The sequence below is a fragment of the Microtus pennsylvanicus genome, chromosome 5 (genome assembly GCF_037038515.1).
Source record: "Microtus pennsylvanicus isolate mMicPen1 chromosome 5, mMicPen1.hap1, whole genome shotgun sequence".
Lineage (NCBI taxonomy): Eukaryota > Metazoa > Chordata > Mammalia > Rodentia > Cricetidae > Microtus > Microtus pennsylvanicus.
In genome coordinates, this window is record NC_134583.1 from 72,525,288 (window position 1) to 72,548,249 (window position 22,962).

The window sequence follows — 22,962 nt, forward strand, 5'->3', positions numbered from 1 at the left end:
TGATGAGTGCACCCTGCTGCTCAGCTCCCTCTCTTCACTTACACAGGGAAGCATCCCAGCCTAGGGAATGGTGCTACCCAGAGTGGGCAGGTCTTCCCATCTCAATTCATGCAGTTATGACAACATCTCATAGGCATATTCATAGGTCCATTTTCCAGGCAATTCTAGATTCTGTTAAGTTGACAATCAATAGGGTGACAACAGATAGTTTAGTGAGCCCCACACTGCAATACCTACACACTAGTACAAACCTAGAGATAACATGACACCTAAAAACAGAATGACAACTATAGACACTAGTACAGCACCTACAGGCAGTGTGATGCCTACAGGTAGAATAAAACCTATTAACAAATCTACAGTAATGGAACACTGAGTAAAATCACCGTAAGAAGCAAATAAGAGATCTTGAAGTTCTGTACCATCAGACCAATTCTTAGAGAGAGCATAATTATCACAGAAGAATATTGAATACCTGTATTTTGGCTTAAAGCCTAGCAGGGACAGGATAAGGAACATTGATTGATCTAGGGGTTGGAGGATTAGTGGCTAAGAGGTAGGTTAGTGTTTTTATCACTTATGCAGTGGGCCTTCAGAATTGTGGCAAACTGTACCATGTGAAGTCGCAGGGACTTATCCATACACCTGAATACCAAACTGTCCTTGAATCACCATGAACAATTATTGTTAAATATTTTTTACTCCAGTTCTGCCTGCTGCCATCTCAACTCAACCATCTTCTAAACTGGCCTCAAGTTCCACTGCATCAGGTAGGACCCCATCACTGTCACTGAATTTACTGTCTTTAAGTTGTGGCAAAGGTTATTATATGAGACCACCAGCTTCACCCAAGATCATGTGATTCGAGGGGAAGGGGACTAGGGTTGTCTGGACTCAACACTGGCCAGCTTTATGTTTGTCTGTCTGCAATTACTGTCAAAGAACACTGGAACTCAAAGCTTTACATTTCACAAAGAAAAAGTCTAAGATGAAAGGATATGCCTGTGCTAGAGAAAGAGAAATGACCAAAGGGTCACTTCACACTCTTTGAACTTAGAAAATAAAATAGAGCACCTGGCTAATGTCAAGGAAGAATCTGAAATAAGAAACTTTAATTTCCCCCACGCCGGTGAGTCACAGGCTCACCTCTTTCCGGTTGTAGTGAGCAGGAGTCACCATTACAGTCCAACTTTATTTATCAGTGTGACAGGTGATGCTGTCTCATCGTCTATAGAAACTGCCATTTTAATAATTCAAATGTGAGTTGTGTAATTCATAGTGTGTCAGAGCTGCTGAAAAGCAGGCCCTTTCTTGTACAGGGTTTGTGTGGTTACTGAGTGTTGATTGAGGTTTCTGTCCTGCCTGGTTCCTGCAGTCATTCAGTCCCAATAAAACACACAGAGGTCTACATTAATTATAAACTAATTGGCTTATTAGCTCAGGCTTCTTATTAACTCTTATAATTTATATTAGCCTATAATTCTTGTCTGTGTTAGCCATGTGGCTTGGTATCTTTTTAGGCGAGGCTGTCACATCTTGCTTGCTCTGTGTCTGGCTTCCTCTGTGTCTGGGTGAAAACTACTGATTGACCTTTTCCTCTTCCCAGGATTCTCCTGTTCTCATTGTCCTGCCTTTACTTCCTGCCAGGTAGCCCCACCTATACTTCCAGCCTGGCTACTGGTCAATCAGCATTTTATTAAACAAGTACAAAAAACAAATCTTTAGAGGGTAAAACCATTGTCCCACAACACTTCCCCCTCTCTTCTTTTTCAAAACAAGAACTCTGAATCTAATATCCTTTGTTTAGCTTTTTGTCTAGACAATTATCCATACAAATTGTAACCAACACTCTAAACAAAGAAAAACATCCATAATCCATTTTTTTGGGGGAATGCAAGCGTAGTTTTCCACGCTACATCCTGCTGATTGGGGGTGCTGATAATCTTATGGGGACCTAAAGAAAATTTAGAATTATGATCAAGTCCTTACTGGAGTATCCTCTGAGGCTTGATCATCTCAGGCAGCAGTCTTTTAACTGTTCTGGATGTAGAACTCAGACATCTGGGTCATTCCTCCTATTGGAGATTTCTCAGGGGGGTCAACCTTGGTCAAATCTGATTTTTCTTAACTCAAAATGAATCCACAGTCCCTCATTTCCTATGGGAACAAAAGCAAAACCTCTTCTCCAAAGTAACATATCTTTTGACTTAAAATTTAAAGTCAAAGCATTTTCAAAATATTGGATTAATCCAGCAGCATTTATAATCAAATGTTTTTTTAGCAGCTTTTGCTCCTTCCTCAGTCATCAAACAATTTGAGACAACACAATAATATACTATATCCAGACTCTCTGTGTATTTTTCTTCTTTATGTGGCTTTATTTTAAACTCTATTTCTTTTATTTTTATTTTTAATTTTTGGCTTTTTGAGACAGGGTTTCTCTGTGTATCTTTGGCTGTCCTGAAATTCACTCTGTAGACCAGGTTGTCCTTGAACTCACAGAGTTCCTCCTGCCTCTGCCTCACAAGTGTTGGAATTAAAGGTTTGTGCCACCACACCCAACTACTCTCTTTTTTCTTTTATGGACCTTATCTTTTTTTCCCCCTCCAAAACCTACATATATGTTTAAGCACACAGTAAACTGTTTAGAGGTTTTCTTTGTCTTTGACTCTATCTTTACTGTATCTCTCTCTCTCTCTCTCTCTCTCTCTCTCTCTCTCTCTCTCTCTCTCTCTCTCTCTCTCTCTCTCTTTTTGACCACACGAGTCTTTAATTTGCTAAGAGATATGTCTAGGATTAAAGCCATGGCTTTGATGGCTGGATGCAGCCCATTCCTTAGCTTTTTTCTGAGAGTCTAGCCTCACGGCAGAGGTACTGGATGGAGCTATGTTTCTTGCCACAATTCTATGATGTTTCAAATTCCCTGCCACCACCAAAAAGTATACAGTTAACTTTTCATCAATACCATTTAAGAGTTTGTTGGCAGGATTTCTTAAAAGAGCTGCAAGGTTTTTCAGCTAAGGCGGAGTCAGGAAACCTCTCTTAAATGACAGTGCTTGCCTCTAGCAAGCAGAGCCCACCTGAGAAAGTGCTGCTATCAAGAAGCCATGCTTAACTCTATTCTATCTAGAATAACTTCCCAAGATCTCTCAGGCTTTTAAGTGGATTTGGTCAGCCCCACATTGGCATGCCATTCTGTTAACTGAGGTTTCTGTCCTGCCAGGTTCCCACAGTCATTCAATCCCAAAAAACCACACGGGGCAGATACCTCAGAGTCTGTCTGATCTGTGGGGTTAAAAGGCATATATAGTGGTCAAGATTGGGCATAGTCTTCCAAAACCACCTGGGAGCTCCAGACGCAGGGAGGAAGGGCACCCAGATACCCTGGATAGTGAATAAGGAATCTCCACTGCCTTGGAGATGCCCCCAAACCCTTAGTTCTCTGTGAGTCCTGGTGACAAGAAGCGCCAAGGTGGACAGTACTGGCGCACGATGGTGGGTGTGGACGTTCACCCCAGGATGTCTGTCTTTGTCTGATGCTAAAACAAAACACCACAAGATGAGCGGTAAAAATACTGAAGCTATTTCTCATGGCCTTGGAGCCTGGGAGAGCCAAGCCTAACTCAGGGTAGGTGTGGGCTCTCTGACTGCCTCACAAGTAGCAGAACTTCTTGATGTGCCTCACAACTGCAGGAGTGAGCCACAAGCCTCCCCACCCCCACCAGGTCCTTGTCATCTCCCTAAGGCCCCAACCGACCCCCATCTGTGTGGAGACCAGGATCTCTACGGGTTCTTCCCCACAGAACCCTCTCTCCAGTACTTTTCTTTCTGTTTGTATCAGGAGGTGCTCAGGCTAGGCAGGTTCCCAATCTCTGAGCAGCAGGCACCCAGCCCTGTCTTGCTCTTGAGAGGAGAAAGAAGTCAAAGTTCTTGGACCCAGTAAGCCCGAGCTCTCCATGAGGAACCCAAGAGAGGACGTGAAGCTGGACAAGGATGGTGCCCAGGGGGGAAGGGTGTGCACGAGAGAGCTATCAGCACATCCTGGACCGAGGGCTCAAAGATCCTGGGTAAGGCAAGAAACTCAGGTCTGAGCCTTGAGTCAATCATCTTTACAACTAGACACTAGCAAACTATAACCCATTGCCTGCTAGTTATGAATGAAGTTTTATTGGAACAGTAAGTTACATATCATCTATGGCAGCTTTTGCCCTGTAGGAGCAGAGCTGTTTACTATCTGACCGTTCACAGTTTTCTAACCCTGTGATTTAACCACTGAGAGGATCGAGTTTTCTTATCTGTAAAATTTCCTTGCAAGGTTATTAAATATAACATTTCTATAACAAACAGACAAAAATGTCCTGTAGAGTCTGGTGATGTAGATCAGTAGGGAGCGCACTTGCCTAGCATGCATGACAATCACACACCACACTCCACAGCAAAAATATCAAATACATAAATAAGAAATTTCTATAATGGATGCAGACACTTGGCTGTCAGTTTATGTTTGTGTGCCCACTTCCAAACAAAAGAGAGAAGCCATATTAAAACGCTTTTTAAAAAATAACATAGCAAAATAAAATAGAGTAAGATAAAACAAAAACATCACACAGCAGTCAGACAAGACAAAGAGAAGGAAAAGAGCCCAAAAGAAGGTACAAAACCCGAGACCCACTCTTTCACACATCCAGGAATCCCATCAAAACACTAAACTGAGCCAGGCAGTAGTGGTGCACACCTTTAGTTCCAGCACCTGGGAGGCAGAGGTAGGTGGATCTCTGTGAGTTCGAGGCCAGCCTGGTGTACAGAGCTAGTTCCAGGACAGGCTCCAAAGCTACAGAGAAACCCTGTCTCGAAAAACCAAAAAGAGAAAAAAGAGAACAAACAAACAAAAACAAAAAAGAAAAATCTCAAAAAACCAAAATCCAAACAAACCAAAAAAAAAAAAAACAACCAAAAAACAAAACAAAACAAAAAAAAAAAAACAGAAAACAAACCAAAACAAAAAACCCACTAAACTGGAAACTGTAATATACACACAGAGGACCTGGTGTAGACCTGTGCAGGCCCTATCCATGCTGCCTCTGTCTCTGTGAGTTTATATGAGCTTTGCTCACGTTGCTTTAGAGTCCTGTTTTCCTGGCGTCCTCCATTCTTTCAGGCTCTTACAATCTTTCCATCCCATCTTCTGGAGTTCCCTGAGCCTTGAGGAGAGGGATTTGATAGAGACTCACCACTTAGGGCTGAGTGGTCATGGCCTGTCACTCTGCATACCATCCGGCTGGGGTCTCTGCATTTGTTCCCATCTGCTGCAGGAGGAAACTTCTCTGCTGATGCCTAAGCTAGGCATTGATCATATTTGTCTTTCTGGGCAGAAGTATCAAATACATAAATAAGTAAATTCTGCAACGAATTCAGACCCCTTAGCTGTTTACAGTTTACATTTGTGGTTCACTTCCGAGAGAGAGAGAGAGAGAGAGAGAGAGAGAGAGAGAGAGAGAGAGAGATCACTAAAATTCTTGACACTCTCATCTGAGTGACTGATGAAGAGTAAATCAGAAAGCGAGAAGCTGTGTCTGTTCAGCTGACATCACTCTGCTCAGCACTGACTCCTGGATGCTGGACTTGGACCTAACTCTACTGCCTCCAACCCCCATGGGCCTCATAATGACTTGTCACCCCTTTGTACTTCACTTATTTCTTCTGAAAATGGGACAACCACTTCTTTTGACCACTGTTAGAAGGACTAAGTTGGGGAATCTTTAGAGCTTTTAGCTGAGAGCCTGGTGCATGGCTAATGCCTTCTGGTGTGACCTGGTTTAGCAGCGTGGCCTTGCTCTGAGGCAGATAAACAGTTGACGTACAATTCCCTGCTACTAGCTACAGCCACCTGGCCCTTCTCCCTGAACCACTGCCATTCACCAGCTTTCTGCTTCTATGCATTTATTTGCCTATTTTGGATATTTCACTGAACCACAGAAAATCCAATACATCCTGTCCAACATGGTATCATCAAGGCTGTGTGGTTCCTTTTAGAATATTTGAATGGAAAGGTAATAACTTATTTTGCAGAAAACTTGAACCAACAAAAGGTCCTCCTCAAACACCCCCAAGCCAGTTTCCTTGTCCTGTTTCTCCAATCGCTTCCCCAACTCCCCAAACTAGAAAGAGGACATGACCCACCCACCCGCACCATCAGGTAGGTCAATGAGTCATGGATTAAAACAACAAAACTGGAGTGTGGTACACAGCACGTGCCACGTCCAGCCTTCTAGACCTGTAGAACAGATGGGCTGATCTCCAGGGAGGGGGCAGATGCACTGCTAAGGGACAAAAGGAGAATGTGATGCTCAAAGTCACCTGCAGTGCCACACTTTAACCCCAAGGAGGGGTCTTCATCTGTGCTGCCCGTTATCTTTTTGTCTCTACACAACGCTTGCCACACGTTAGACACCAAAGAAGTACGTACTGAACAAATCAAATGGATGCGGAGTAGACAGTCGTTTGACTCCTTTTGATGCCCCCCCCCAAGGTTTTGACTCCAAATCCTGCTAGACAGAGGGACACAGAAGTAAATCACTTTGTAAAATGTGAGGAACCTGATTTGTATAATTTCTTCTTTAGAGAGTGCTGTTAATGTTTTGCAAGTGAGCAAATGGATAAAAAAGTCGCTTCTGACAAATGTTTTGTGTGTGTTTTAGGATCGCTGGATGGTGAGAAGTCACCAAGTGTCCTGTCAGGTAAGAGCAGTGCCTCCATCATCAGTCCTGCCATGTGTAGTCTCACCAGCTAGATGAACTATGGAGCAGACGAGTCACCAGATTATATAATGTCCTCTGGGGTCACTGAAGACAACCAGTGTTCTCATGGATACTGTGGCTTTCCTAACACCGGTCCAGTTTCTCAATGACTGCCCTTATTAACACCAGGGATTGTCATTGGAGTCTGTACGGGATGAAGAGGAGAGAAGTATTTAGGACTGCAGGGTCTTGCTGGGTAGCTTTCTGTCAGCCTTCTGACCTTGGCTCGGGTTTCACTAAAAATCAAGCAGTTTATGAGTCCAGGCGATGGGTTAAGGTGAGACCAAGCTGTGGTCCTTGTCAGGTCCTAGCGGAACCCTTCTGCGATGCATCCTGTGTTTGTCTTAGAGGAGGACCTTCAGTTCTCACGCCCGTTTCCGTATCATTCCAGTTCCACCTGTGGTCGATTCATTGCCCCTTAGTCGAAGGGCACAGCTCAGCCTCCAAGGTAAGAGAGCATCCCATGATCCACAGCTGGGGATCGTCAGGAGCTCAAGTGGGAGCGGAAGGGTGGCTGCAGGTTGCTGAAGTGGAGGAGAAAACCACAGTGGGAGGACTCGCCATCCTCCATACCTGGCTATCAGTTGACACCTAAAGCCCCCACCCCCATCCCCCACCCCCGCCCCAGAGGACTTTGGCACCTGCAACCTTTGTGGTCTTGCTCTTCTGGGGAAATGCTGTAAAGTCAGACACACACACACACACACACACACACACACACACACACACCACAAACAGATCCCCTCACAACCTCCCTGTGCCATTACCTAGACGTGTTCAATGCCTATGTTTCATCTGACTGGTTTTCATCCTTACCAAGAAATGAGCCAGCTCAAGGTGAAGCGTCCATCCCTGTTGGCTAGCTTTCCTAGTTCTGAAACATGCTCTGCATGCTAGTGGGAGAGAAAAATAATCAAAAGTCATCCCTAGCTGTGAAGTGTGTGCGCTACAATGACAACTGGCCTGGCAAGATATGCCCCATTGGTGCAGTAGTAGCCCAAAGGGCATGGGATTAACCAACCCCTTTCTTATTAGACTTAAAGCCCACCCACAAGATGGAAGCCATCCATGCCTAGTACCATTAATAGGCAAAATAAGTAAGTAAATAAATAAACAAATAAACACACATGTAACTGTCTAGGTCACAGGCTCTAGGGAAAAACTACTATTACTACTACAGTATTAATATTATTATATGGTAATAAACTGGCCAATAAGTTCTTACCTTTATATCTATATGCTAGTGTATCTTCCAATCCTCACCGGAGAAGTTTTCTTTTATAGTAGATAACAATATAGAGACCTCCAACTTGTCAGTGTGCATAGAATAAGAGACTGTGGAGTGCCCAGCTCTAAATGGAACAGCTCTCTCATGCCTCCTCCCCACAAGGTTCCCTGGTCATTGTAGAAGAGGGGATGAAAAGATCATAAGATCTAGAGGTAGTAGATGACAGCAAAACAGTGTTGGCTTGGCATGGCACTGTTATTATACACACGGACTCAGCAGCTTTGAATGCTTACACAAGACCTGCGTAACACCAATCCAGACACAATCCCAGCACGGATGTGGGAGGGGCTTGTGAAGTTCCCTACTCTTTCTGAGCAGCTGCTGGTATCTGGTAACTTATGGGGGTGTGGGGGCAGAGTCAGTTTTCTTCAGCAATGTGGTAACTGTGAAGTTACCCCATGCTCCAGGGGTGGACCTACAGCCATACACACAGTCAGCAATAGCTCTGGCCTCCAAAATACACTCTGTTGAGAATGTGAACAGCAGGGATTTCAAACTGCTTATTTGGAATTTCTATTTCTCTCTCTCTCTCTCTCTCTCTCTCTCTCTCTCTCTCTCTCTCTCTCTCTCTCTCTGTGTGTGTGTGTGTCTCTCTCTCTCTGTGTGTGTCTCTCTCTCGGTCTCTCTCTGTCTCTCTCTGTCTCTGTCTTTGTCTCTCTCTCTGTGTGTGTGTGTGTGTGTGTGTGTGTGTGTGTGTGTGTGTGTGCGTGTGTACATGCCATGCTATCTGTGTGGAGGACAGAGGAAAGTTTGTAGAAGTCAGTTCTTTCCCTTCACCAAGTGAAGCCCGTGGATTGAGCATAGCTTCTCAGGCTCAGCAGCAAGTGCCTTTACCCACTGAGCCAGCTCATCACTCCACATGTGCTTATTTGAGAGTTGTTGTAATTGGAGCAGCGGGGCTGTTTCCCACCACCCGTAAATGACTCTTTTTGTTTTCCAGAATTGTTAGATCATAAACAATACCTTTAACGTCTGTCAAGAGATAACCACAGTTGAAAAGCTGTGTGTATATGATTTCAGAGTGTCTCAACCACTCAAATACCATGAGGCCATCTTAACTCCACTCTACCCCTTCATCATAGTGCAGTGCCTTCAAACTTTGTGGTACATCAGAAGCACATGAAGGACCTATAATAACACACATTGCTGGCTCCTCCCCTCTTGCAGAATACTAGTTGAAGATGTGTTACATTTGTTTATACTGTGGAACATTTGTTTAATAATGCAAAGATGTTCAGCATTCTTTTATGCTGCATTTGCTTACCTGCGAAGCTGTGTTACTTTGCCTGTCGAAAACACCTGATTGGTCTAGTCAAGGCCTGAGTAGCCAATAGCAAGGCAGGAAAAAGGATAGGCAGGGCTGGCAGGCAGAGAGAATAAATAGGAGGGGAAATCTGGGAAGAGGAAATCTAAGAGTGAGAGGAGGAGGAGGACTCCAGGGGTCTGCCACCCAACTACACAGCAAGGCATGAAGTAAGCAGTAAAGAGAGGTGTATAGGATAAAGACAAAAGCCCAGAGGCAAAAGGTAGGTGGGCTAATTTAAGACTAGCTAGCCAAGCTCAGGCCGGGCATTTATAAGAAAGAATAAGACTCCGTATGATTTATCTGGGATCTGGGTGTTGGGTCCCCCAAAGAGCTAAAGAGTATTAAAAACAACCAACAACACTACCCTCTGCGTTTCTCAGTAGGTCTAGGGTACTGTGTAATGATTTGTGTCTTGGTTACTGTTCTATTGCTGCGAAGAGACTCCATGACCAAGATAACTCTTATAATAAAAGAGAGCATTTGATTGGGGACCTCCTTACAGTTTTGGAGGGTTTGTCCCTGATCTTCATGATGGGAAGCAGGCAGGCATGGTGCTAGAGCAACACCTGAGAGTTTTATATCCTGATCCAGAGGCAGCAGACAGACAGAGCGAGAAGAGGAGAGCAGATGAGAGGAGAAGAGGGGAGGAGAGAGGAGGAAAGGAAAGGGGAGGGGAGGGGAAGAGAGGGGAGGAGAGTCAGAGATTAGGTCTGGCACAGGATCTTGAAAGCTCAAAGCCCACTCCCCAGTGGCACACTTCTTCCAACAAGGCCACACATGCTCCAACAAGGTCACACATCCTAATCCTTCTAAATTTCATTCCCTGGTACTAAGCATTCAAATATATGAACGTATTGGAGGCCATTCTCATTCAAACCACAGTTTGCCTACCTGACAAGTCTAGGATGTTGACAGTGCTAAGTGCTGCTCTGGGGGCTATACTTTGAAAATCGCTGTCTTCAAATATAATTTCAAAGGATCGTTTCTCATCCTAACAAATAGAAACAGAAATACCAGCCTCATCATTGTCATCTTCATCACTATTACCATCAAAGTTGTCATCACCATCATCTTCATCATCATCATCATCATCACCATCATCAAAAATGAGTCTCCCCATTAAGTCAGATGATGTGATTGACCTCCCTGTCTCATGATACATGCTTATGGCTATGCATACGCAGTGCCTAACTGACAGCTGGTGTGTCGAATGCTTTCTGAGATGATGTGACTGGGAGAAAAAGCTAAGAGAGAAAGGCTTAATTTTGGTTTAAAGTTTCAGAAGTGGATGGGCTTCCCTGCTTTGGGACTTGCAGTAAGGGGCAGATTGTCATGGTGGAAGGACATAGCAGAGCTCCTATTTCAAGTTTTTTTTTTGAGTATTTTTTTTTATTGATAAAAGAAGAATAAAGAAAAAAAAACAAATTTCCACCTCCTCCCAGCCTCCCCTTTCCCTCCCCCTCCTCCCACTCTTCTCCCCCTCCTCCCACTCTTCTCCCCCTCCTCCCACCCCTCTCCCCTTCCCCCCACTCCTCTCCCCCTCCCTCTCCAGTCCAAAGAGCAGTCAGGGTTCCCTGCCCTGTGGTAAGTCCTAGGTCCTCCCCCCTCCGTCCATATCTAGGAAGGTGAACATCCAAACTGGCTAGGCTCCCACCAAGCCAGCACATTGCGTAGGATCAAAACCGCGTGCCATTGTCCTTGGCGTCTCATCAGCCCTCATTGTTCGTCATGATCAGAGAGTTCAGTTTTATCCCATGCTTTTTTTGGTAATAGTCCAGCTGGCCTTGGTGAGCTCCCAGAAGATCAGCTCCACTGTCTCAGTGGGTGGGTGCACCCCTCGTGGTCCCGACTTCTTTGCTCATGTTCTCCCTCCTTCTGCTCCTCATTGGGACCTTGGGAGCTCAGTCCAGTGCTCCAGTGTGGGTCTCTGTCTCTATCTCCATCCATCGCCAGATGAAAGTTCTAAGATGATATGCAAGATATTCGTCAGTATTGCGCTAGGATGGGGTCATTTCAGGTTCCCTATCCTCAGCTGCCCAAGGAACTAACTGGGGACCTCAGCTTGGGCACCTGGGAGCCCCTCTAGGGTCAATTCTCCTGCACACCCTAAAGTGGGTCCCTTAACTAAGAATTGTGGTTCCGTGCTCCCCTATCCAACCTTCCTTTATCCCGATCCTCCTATTTCCCCAAGTCCCCCCTCCTTCCCTTCTACCTTTTCTCTCCCCATCTCCCCTTACCCCCTTCCCACCCCACCCCCAAGATCCCACTTTTCTCCCCGGCAATTTTGTCTACTTCCCTTATCCAAGAGGATAACTATATGTTTTTCCTTGGGTTCACCTTCTTACTTAGCTTCTTTAGGTTCGCCAATTGTAGATTCTGTGACCCCTATTTATGGCTAGAAACCAATTATGAGTGAGTACATCCCATGTTCTTCTTTTTGGGTCTGGGATACCTCACTCAGGATAGTGTTTTCTATTTCCATCCATTTGCATGCAAAATTCGAGAAGTCATTGTTTTTTACCGCAGCGTAGTACTCTAGTGTGTATATATTCCATACTTTCTTCATCCATTCTTCCATTGAAGGGCATCTAGGTTGTTTCCAGGTTCTGGCTATTACAAATAATACTGCTATGAACATAGTTGAACAAATGCTTTTGACATGTGATAGAGCATCTCTTGGGTAAATTCCCAAGAGTGGTATTGCTGGGTCCAGGGGTAGGTTGATCCCGAATTTCCTGAGAAACCGAAACACTGACTTCCACAGTGGTTGCACAAGATTGCATTCCCACCAGCAATGGATGAGGGTACCCCTTCCTCCACAGCCTCTCCAGCAAAGGCTATCCTTGGTGTTTTTGACTTTAGCCATTCTGACAGGTGTAAGATGGTATCTCAAAGTTGTTTTGATTTGCATTTCCCTGATTGCTAAGGAAATTGAGCACGACCTTAAGTATCTTTTGGCCATTTGAAGTTCTTCTGTTGAGAATTCTCTGTTCAGTTCAGTGCCCCATTTTTTAATTGGGTTAATTAGCATTTTAAAGTCTAGTTTCTTGAGTTCTCTATATATTTTGGAGATCAGACCTTTGTCTGTTGCGGGGTTGGTGAAGATCTTCTCCCAGTCAGTAGGTTGCCTTTGTGTCTTAGTGACAGTGTCCTTTGCTTTACAGAAGCTTCTCAGTTTTAGTAGGTCCCATTTATTCAATGTTGCCCTTAATGCCTGTGCTTCTGGGGTTATACCTAAGAAGCGATCACCTGTGCCCATCTGTTGTAGGGTATTTCCCACTTTCTCTTCTATCAGGTTCAGTGTTTTCGGGCTGATAATGAGGTCTTTAATCCATTTGGACTTGAGTTTTGTGCACGGTGATAGATATGGGTCTATTTTCATTCTTCTACAGGTTGACATCCAGTTGTGCCAGCACCATTTGTTGAAGATGCTTTCTTTCTTCCATTGTATACTTTTAGCTCCTTTATCGAAAATGAGGTGTTCATAGGTTTGTGGGGTAAAATCCGGGTCTTCTATACGATTCCATTGGTCGACTTCTCTGTTTTTATGCCAGTACCACCCTGTTTTCATTACTGTAGCTCTGTAATAGAGTTTGAAGTCAGGGATGGTAATGCCTCCAGAAGATCCTTTATTGTATAGGATTGTTTTGGCTATCCTGGGTTTTTTGTTTTTCCATATAAAGTTGATTATTGTCCTCTCAAGACCTGTGAAGAATTTTGATGGGATCTTGATGGGGATTGCATTGAATCTATAAATTGCCTTTGGTAGAATTGCCATTTTTACTATGTTGATCCTCCCAATCCAAGAGCAAGGGATGTCCATCCATTTTTTGGTATCCTCATCAATTTCTTTCTTCAATGCCTTAAAGTTCTTGTCAAATAGATCTTTCACTTCCTTGGTTAGATTTACCCCAAGATATTTTATGCTGTTTGTGGCTATCGTGAATGGAGAAGCTTCTCTGATTTCCCTCTCTGCTTCCATATCCTTTGTGTATAAGAGGGCGACTGATTTTTTGGAGTTGATCTTGTATCCTGCCACATTACTAAAGCTGTTTATCAGCTGTAAAAGTTCTTTGGTGGAGTTTTGGGGGTCGCTTATGTACACTATCATATCATCTGCGAATAACGAAAGTTTAACTTCTTCCTTTCCAATTCGAATCCCCTTGATCCCATTATGTTGTCTTATTGCTATTGCTAGAACTTCCAGCACTATATTGAAGAGGTATGGTGAAAGTGGACAGCCTTGTCGTGTTCCTGAGTTAAGCGGGATGGCTTTGAGTTTCTCTCTGTTTAATTTGATGTTAGCTGTCGGCTTGCTGTATATAGCTTTTATTATATTTAGGTATGACCCTTGTATCCCTAATCTCTCCAAGACTTTTAACATAAATGGATGTTGAATTTTGTCGAATGCTTTTTCAGCATCTAATGAAATGATCATATGGTTTTTTTCTTTCAGTTTATTTATATGCTGGATTACATTGATAGATTTTCGTATGTTGAACCAGCCCTGCATCTCAGGAATGAAGCCTACTTGATCATAGTGGATAATTTTTCGGATGTGTTCTTGTATTCGGTTTGCCAGTATTTTGTTGAGGATTTTTGCATCGATATTCATGAGTGAGATCGGCCTGTAATTCTCTTTCCTGGTTGAGTCTTTGTGTGGTTTTGGTATCAGAGTAACTGTAGCTTCATAAAAGGAATTTGGTAATGACCCTTCTGTTTCTATATTGTGAAATACATTAAGGAGTATAGGTATTAGGTCTTCTTGGAAGTTCTGGTAGAATTCCGCTTTGAAACCATCTGGTCCTGGGCTTTTTTTGGTAGGGAGGTTTTTGATAACCTCTTCTAATTCTTCGCGACTAACAGGTCTATTTAGATTGTTCACCTGGTCCTGATTTAACTTTGGTAAATGATATTTATCTAAGAAAGTATCCATTTCCTTTACATTGTCCAGTTTTGTGGCATATAGGCTTTTGTAGTAAGATCTAATGATTCTCTGAATTTCCTCTGTGTCTGTGGTTATGTCCCCCTTTTCATTTCTGATCTTATTAATTTGCAAATTCTCTCTCTGCCGTTTGATTAGTTTGGATAGGGGTTTGTCAATCTTGTTGATTTTCTCCAGGAACCAGCTTTTTGTTTCATTGATTCTTTGGATTGTTCTCTGTGTTTCTATTTTATTGATTTCAGCCCTCAGTTTGATTATTTCCGGTCTCCTACTCCTCCTAGGTGAGTCTGCTTCTTTTTTTTCTAGAGCTTTCAGGTGGGCTGTTAAGTCTCCAATGTGAGCTTTCTCTGTTTTCTTTAAGTGGGCACTTAGTGCTATGAACTTTCCTCTTAGGACTGCTTTCATAGTGTCCCATAAGTTTGAGTATGTTGTTTCTTTATTTTCATTGAATTCCAGGAAGACTTTAATTTCTTTCTTTATTTCTTCCTTAATCCAGGTATGGTTCAGTAGTTGGCTGTTCAGTTTCCATGACTTTGTGGGCTTTCCGGGGGTAGCCTTGTTGTTGAATTCTAACTTTAATCCATGGTGATCTGATAAGACACAGGTGGTTAGTAATACTTTTTTGTAACTGTGGATGTTTGCTTTGTTACCGACTATGTGGTCGATTTTCGAGAAGGTTCCATGAGCTGCAGAGAAGAAGGTGTATTCTTTCCTATTTGGGTGGAATGTTCTATAGATGTCTGTTAAGTCCATTTGTTTCATTACCTCCATTAATTGTCTTATTTCTCTGTTAGGTTTCTGTCTGATTGACCTGTCCATTGGTGAGAGAGGAGTGTGTGCGGTTTGATGGCTGCCTTGAATTTTAGCAATGTTTCTTTTATGTACGTGGGTGCTTTTATATTAGGGGCATAGATGTTCAGGATTGAGACTTCATCCTGATGAACTGTTCCTGTTATGAATATAAAATGCCCCTCTCCATCTCTTCTGATTGATTTAAGTTTGAAGTCAACTTTGTTAGAAATTAGTATGGCCACACCTGCTTGTTTCTTAGGTCCATTTGCTTGATAAGCCTTTTCCCAGCCCTTTCCTCTGAGTAGGTGCCTGTCTTTGTGGTTGAGGTGTGTTTCTTGTAAACAGCAGAATGTTGGATCCTGTTTTCTTATCCAATCTCTTAGCCTGTGCCTTTTTATAGGTGAGTTGAGACCATTGACATTAAGTGATATTAATGACCAGTGGTTGTTAACTCCGGTCATTTTTTTTTAGTCGTAGAGTTTGTGTGCATCCCTTCTTTGGTTTGTGTTGATGAAGGGTCTCTAGATGTCTGAGTTATTGTGGTCATTATTGGACTCCTTGGTTAGTGATTTTCCTTCTATTACTTTCTGTAAGGCTGGATTTGTGGCTGCATATTGTTTGAATTTGTTTTTATCCTGGAAAATTTTATTTTCTCCATTTATAGTGAACGAAAGCTTGGCTGGGTATAGTAATCTGGGCTTGCATCCATGGTCTCTCAGTTTCTGCAGTACATCTATCCAGGACCTTCTGGCTTTCATGATTTCCATGGAAAAGTCAGGTGTAAGTCTGATAGGTTTACCTTTGTAAGTAATTTGGCCTTTTTCCTTTGCCACTCTTAATATTTTTTCCTTATTCTGAATGCTTTGTGTTTTGATAATTATATGGCGAGGGGATTTTTTTTTTGATCCAGCCTATTCGGTGTTCTGTATGCTTCTTGCACCTTCATAGGTATATCTTTCTTTAGGTTGGGAAAGTTTTCTTCTATAATTTTATTAAATATATTTTCTGAACCATTGAGCTGCACTTCTTCTCCTTCTTCTACTCCTATTATTCTTAGGTTTGGTCTTTTTTATTGTGTCCCATATTTCCTGAATGTTTTGTGATGAGAGTTTGTTGGACTTGCTGTTTTCTTTGATCAGTGTGTTTATTTTCTCTATGGTATCTTCAGAATCTGAGAGTCTTTCTTCTATCTCTTGTATTCTGCTGGTTATGCTTGTTTCTGTAGTCTCTATTCGTTTACCTAGATTTTCCCTGTCCAGCCGGCCCTCTGTTTGTGTTTTCTTCTTTGCCTCTATTTCAGTTTTCAAGTCTTGAACTGTTTCCATTATCTGTTTGATTGTTTTTCCTTGGTTTTCTAGGGTATCATTCACTGATTTATTCAATTCTTCAAACTTTCTGTTATATTTCTCATCCATTTCTATAAGGGCGTTTTTTACATGCTGTTTAAGGGCGTCAACCACTTTCATGAAGTCAATCTTTTCTCCTTCTTGATTAAGGTGTTCATGTCCTTCCGTTGTGAGGTCGCTGGTTTCTGGTGGCTTCATGTTGCTTTTCAGTTTGTTGGGCGAATTCTTGCCTTGGCGTCTGCCCATCTCTTCTTCCAAATACTCCCTTATGGATCTTCTTTTACCAGATCAGGTCTCCTTGCCTACCCAACGCGGCCTCCCCAATGTTGGCTCTCCTGGCACCAAGGGATCAGGTCTCCGTGCCCAACCCTGGCTCGTCCCAACGCTGGTTCTCCCCAATGCTGGTTCTCCTGGGGCTGAGAGATCAGGCCTCCGTGCTGGTTGGGCAGCTCGCAAACAAAGCGCCTACCCTGCTGGGTGCAGGCAGGCCACAGAAACAAAGGAACTGCAGCCCGCCTGGACGCCCGAGGACTGGGACCCAGCTCCCAATGCCACGCGCCAAAAGAGGGCGGGGGGGCCCAAGTGGGGAGGGCTCTGGACGGAAGCTCGGTGGGCCAGGAAGAAAGAGGCAGTAACCAGGGAATAGAGGTCCTGCAGAGAGCCCAAGAAAGACAGGAGCCCAAGGGACCCCCGAGATCCCCGTCCCTGGCTGGCGCCGCGGGCCAGAAACTCACCCCAACGCTGGTTCTCCTGGAGCCGAGAGATCAGGCCTCCGTGCTGGTTGGGCAGCTCGCAAACAAAGCACCTACCCTCCTTGGTGCAGGCAGGCCACAGAAACAAAGGAACTGCAGCCCGCCCGGGCGCCCCGAGGACTGGGCCTATTTCAAGTTTTTGTGACCATAGTGTGAACATTGCTGTAGACCTTCACGTTGATATTCTTTACTCCCAAGGTGCCGACAGTTCACCAGACCACACTCCAGGACTAGATCCCAAGCCATACAAACCATCAGGTTGGTCGTTTTGCTTTTCCTCCTGAGCATGTCCCTTTCAGAAGGGAGAGGAGAGAGATCTTTGTGCTGCGTGGCATTTTAGTTTCTTTTCTGTTGCAGTGATAAAAACATTCTGACCAGAAGCAGTTTGGGGGTAGGGGATTATGTCAAGTTGCAGGTTATGGTGTATCACTGAAGGAAGTCAGGGCAGGATATCCGGATGGATCCTGAAGCAGAAATCAAGGTTCCTTGCTTGATCAGGTTCATGCTTAGGTTGCTTTCTTAGATAGCCTAGGTAGGGCCAGCTTCTCAGAGAGTGCTTCCTTTCACCTTTAGGACTTCAGCACCCCCCCCTTCATTCCACCTATAATTGATTTCCCCTCTCCCTAAATGCATCAGTCCATAAACTGGCCTTCTAATTTCCTGATTTCATGAGAACTCAAGGATAAACTCATAAAACACATGATTTGAAGCTAGTTTTTTCATGTGAATGAGAACTTACAACATTTGTCTTTCAGGAGCCTGGGTGACCTCACTAGGTGTAATCTCCCCATCCCATCAATTTACTTGCTATTTTCATGATTTCCTTAGAGCAGAGTCATGCCCAGTTATGTCCATGGAGTACATAGTATGCATCCATCGGTCAATGCGTATCTAGGTTGACTCCATTACCAGCTATTGGGAACTCAGCGGCAGTGCACATGGACACGCAAGTGACTGTAGCAAGATACATAAAGGTCTCCAAAGAAGGAATGCATGCAGCCAGTAAATGCTTCAAAAAGTAGGCAACACCCTTAGCTACCAGAGAAATGCCAATTAAAACTACTTCAAGATTCCACCTCACCCCAGTCAGAATGGCCATCATCGGAGACACAGAGGACAACAAATGCTGGCATGGGTGTGGTCAAATGGGGGCCCTGGCACACTGTTGGTGGAAGTGTAAACTACTACAGAAACTTTAAACATCACTCTGGAAATTTAAGGGAAAAAAAGACAGAAATAAAAAAAAAAAGAAACAAAATTAGCATATGATCCAGGTATACCACTTCTATTTTTACTTTTTTTTTTTTTAAAGACAAGGTCTAAGTCTATAGCTCAGACTGGCCTGAAACTCCATGGGAAGATCCCACCTGCTTCAGCCTCCCAGGCACTGAGATTACAGGTGTATAACCTCATCCCAGGCTATCAGTCACTACCCTAAGAAACTTCTCTCTTAACTTACCTTTCTCTATGATGTACGGCTACCCACATAGGAAGTTTCTGCCCCTATACCACACCGCTCTCTTTCTTATTCCAAATATCCAAATAGAGTCTGACCCAGGTCAGCTGGGCACTGGTTCTTCTAGAGCCCATGTGAACCACTCTTGTCATCCTGACCAGGCAGACTCCATTCCAGGATATGTGACCTACATCCAGCACTTCCTTAGGTTCCAAGCACAGCGGATTCTAGAAAGGGAACTGGATAAAGAAATGTTTATGTTACCTATTACCATGTAAACCACCCCCAAAACACAGAGGTATGAAAGAACTCCCCCTTGTAAACTATTGCTTATGAGTTTGGAAGTTAGCTGGGCAGTACTGCTGTGTTAGGTCAGACTTGCTGCCTGTGGCTTTGGTTTCCTCATGCAAGTGGCTCACTGGAAAGTCGGCTGAAGATGTCGATCCTAGCATTGGCTCCCTTACGTGTCTGGAAGCAATATAGCTGCCACTGAAGTGAATACAACGGCCAGCTTCATGTCCTTCACCATCCAGCATGCTCACCCAAGCTTAGTCACATGATGCTCCAGGGGTGTCCAGGGCATAAGCTACTTCTGCATGCCATCAAAGTCAAGATGAACCAAAGACCCCAAGCACAATGCCAACAGGGGAGGATAGAAACCTAGCTTCTAGCTAGGAGCATCTCAGGGTCACATTGTAAAGAGAATAAGGAAAGAGAACAACAGCTGTTTCTGCAAATGACTCTTCACAGTGAAGCTGTCTGGAAACAGGATGTAGATAAGGAAAAGACCATAGGTCCTATAGAGCAGACACAGTAGAGTAATTGTATAGACTGCTTTGGGCAGGCAAGGAAAACAAGAAAAGAGACTAGGTTGTAGACAATAGTCATCAGTGGGCTGAGAAGGCACTATTACTCCCTGCCTCCTTTTTCTTCCCTAGGAGACTGGCTCCCTGTGCGGCTGGCAGGCAACCATGGGAGATGTGCGGGCCGTGTAGAACTCTTCTACCAGGGAGTCTGGGGGACTGTGTGTGATGATCTCTGGGATCTGCCAGAAGCAAACATCATCTGCAGGCAACTAGGGTGTGGCTGGGCTATCTCTGCCCTGAGCGAAGCTTACTTTGGGGAAGGTTCCGGGAAGATTCTTCTTGACAACGTGCATTGCAAGGGACATGAGGATCACCTGGAGGAATGCTCCCACATTGGCTGGTTCTCCCACAATTGTGACCACACTGAAGATGCTGGTGTCATCTGTTCAGGTAAAGCCACATGCCCCTTAGAGCCTAGCCTCAGCCTTTCCAAGAGGACACCCTTCACATATATCTTAGTTATGGGTCTCCGTGCTGTAACAAAATACTAAAAAAAAAAAAAAAAACCAGAAGGAAGAAAGGTACGTTTTGACTCACAATTTGGGGACAAAATCTGCAACTGTGGTGGAAGTGTGAATGAGCTTGTCCCATTGCATCTGATGTCACAGACCAGACAGAGGAGTTCTTTATACATGTATCCCTTTTATTCAGCCTGGGACCCCTCACCCAGAAGATTGTAGTCTTCCCTCCTCGGCAAAACCTTTCTGGAAACACCCTTGTAGGCATGTCCATAGGTGTCTCCAAGGCGGTTCCAAATCCAGTTATGTTCACAACGAAGAAGCTAAGTATTGCATTATGTGTAGAAATAACCTCTGAACACGTGCCAGTGGGCCACTCTCTCACCGCGGCTGTTTTCATGTCTCACTTTTGTAGATGCTGACTATGTAGCGGGGACACAACCAGGTAGGGAAGATGATGTTTATGTGTGTGGTTCGCTGAAGGCTTGGGGAAGAGGTTCTGCTGGAAACTGGGTTTGTCTTATTCTCTGAGGCAGTGGAGCAGCAGAGAGACAAGACCTGTAACCACCTGATTGTCCAAGAGGAGAGTAGACAGTGCCTTCAAGGTTATCTGGCCCAGCCCCACTACCCTTCACTGCCTCTGCTTTGCATCCTACACACAGGATAATTGATTACTCAGGCTTCTATAGAACACTTTGCTCAGTCAGTTATGAGGTGCATAGACACAGAGATCAATGGATGGGTAGGACATGGTTGAAATGTGAGATCTGGCCAAGGCACTTCCTTTAAGTGGGGAATGGCTAGGGAGACAAATTCTGTCCCAGTGAGGCAGCTCCCATGCCTATTCCATGTCTCTGCCTTGTTCCTGGTACAGCCTGGCCCCAGAAAGCTTCCATCACGATTGGTGATCCTTCATCCTCCCTGGAGTGTCCCATGCCCAGTCTCCCCCTTTCTCATCAGACCTTGAGGTCTCCTACTGTCATGCTCTTAGATAAGTCTCCGCCAGAGAGTGAATTAGGAATAAAGCTGGGTGTCCCAAGGTCTGGAAAAGTTTCGGTTACATCCTCCACTAGCTGTCAACCTTGCCAAGTGGGAACCATTTGATGCAGAAGGATAATCTGCAATGGATGATGTGAGTTGGGGGTTGATAGAGGGGAGATGTTGGGAGCCTGGAGGAGCCCCTGCATCTTTAAGACCAGACTAAGTATCTCTTAGCAACACTGAGTCAAAGGAAAGCTGAATGTGTGTATGCATGTGTGTATGATTGTGCTATTGTGTATGTGGGTGCACATGCACATATGTGTTTGTGTGTGTGTATGTATGAGAGAAAGAGAGAGAGAGAGAGAGAGAGAGAGAGAGAGAGAGAGAGAGAGAGAGAGAGGAGAGAGAGGGAGGGAAGGAAGGAGGGAGAGGGAGAGGACAATCTTAAGGCACTGTCTATCATCTACATATTTGCTTGAGACAAGGACTCTTATTGTCCAAGAGCTCAGTGGTTAGGCTAGGATGGCTGGCCAGTGAGCTTCAGGAACCCAACTGTGTCTACTTCCTTGGCGCTAGGATTGCAAGTGTGTGTCACTAAGCCCAGCTTTTTGTACACAGACTCTGGAGATTAAGCTCAGGGTCCTGGGCTTGACGAGAGTCATCACTCTGGTCCTCGAAGTGCTGTGTGTTCTTATTCCTACATCCTAGGCTTACAATCCCCAGAACCTTGGGTTACTGAGGCTTTAGGAGCTAGAATTCCATGTCTTTGGTTTTTATTTTAGACCCTTAATTTTACAAAGATCATATTTTTATGTGTGGCAAAAGAGTAATACACCAAAGTCTAAGAGAGATCTTGTCAGCTAGAACTGCTTTGAGTATTGTACCATGTGGCTTTACAACGCTCAGGTCATTCCTCTAGGAACTGGTTTAGCAATCTTGGAGGGCCTGAGGCACTGTGTTTGCCATGAGTTCCTCAGTCTTCTCATGCACAGACAGGTGTGCTGTGTTGGCTGTTGGTCCACATGTTCTTTTTTTTTGTGTGTCTGGCAGAATCCTCATTCGTTGTCATGGATGAAACCATGGTTTCAGGTAAGAACTCAATGTCCTCTTTCTTATGCTCCAGCCTTAAAGATTCTTCAAGGAAACTGTGCCAGAATGCTCCTACCTAGTCTAGGTCACCCCATTGAAATTGTTCTACGTGAAGAATACAAAGAAAAGGCTATTGTACTTAGGGATACGATTTTATTTCCAGCCACTTAAAGGAGTTCCAAGCAAAGGAAGGTGGCAATTCTTGTGTTCTCCAGCTAGAGCACCATGAGCGAAGGTTAGACATATAGCCATTCGTGTAATGATGCTGCCAGTCTGGACCCACAGCCATTATTTCAGAAGGGGCCCGCTGTGAAGAGAGTCCTTGCCTTCTCTGCTTTTACCCTCCGCTCGCACTCCCCTTCACCACACTTTCTTTATCATACATTCTTTTCTAGTTTTGACTGTTGTCCTGGGTTCTAGAACCTCCAGAAGGCATAGCATAGACTCAGCACCATTTGTTGATACAAAGCTAAAATGATAACGATGCCTGAAGTACCTGGCAGGTAGAGCCAGTCACCATACAGCCAGAAAATCTGACAAGATAGCCAGTTGTTTACACTGCCATTGAACTAAGTGTTGGAACAGACATACAGACAACCGGGTGAAAAACACAGATGAGCAGACAGTGGATGTAAAACACTATCACTAACAGATGGGTAGATGACTCAGGCCATGTTTTTCTACTAAAAGTATATGTCTAATTGCATCATTTCAAGAAATGACAGTTGGTGGCTGGCCAGTCGCTTTCATCACCACATGTATGGATGTCCCACACAGGCTCAGTCTGAACTGGAAAAACTAAAGCAGTGCTTTGCTCATTGGCTTGGTAAGGTCATGAGATATGCATGGGCAGACATGGCTGACAAAAGTAATAGAACCTATGGCT

General features: G+C 44.2%; 1 protein-coding gene across 1 annotated transcript in view; it reads left to right on the forward strand.

The window, feature by feature from the left end:
• LOC142851345 (scavenger receptor cysteine-rich domain-containing protein DMBT1-like) overlaps positions 1–22,962 on the forward strand; it is a 110,281-nt gene that overhangs the window by 12,067 nt on the left and 75,252 nt on the right. Inside the window, 7 exon segments of the mRNA XM_075975205.1 lie at positions 708–770; positions 6,699–6,737; positions 7,189–7,245; positions 17,425–17,484; positions 19,621–19,938; positions 20,422–20,451; positions 22,038–22,076. Of these exon segments, the coding sequence (XP_075831320.1) occupies positions 708–770; positions 6,699–6,737; positions 7,189–7,245; positions 17,425–17,484; positions 19,621–19,938; positions 20,422–20,451; positions 22,038–22,076 (606 nt within the window).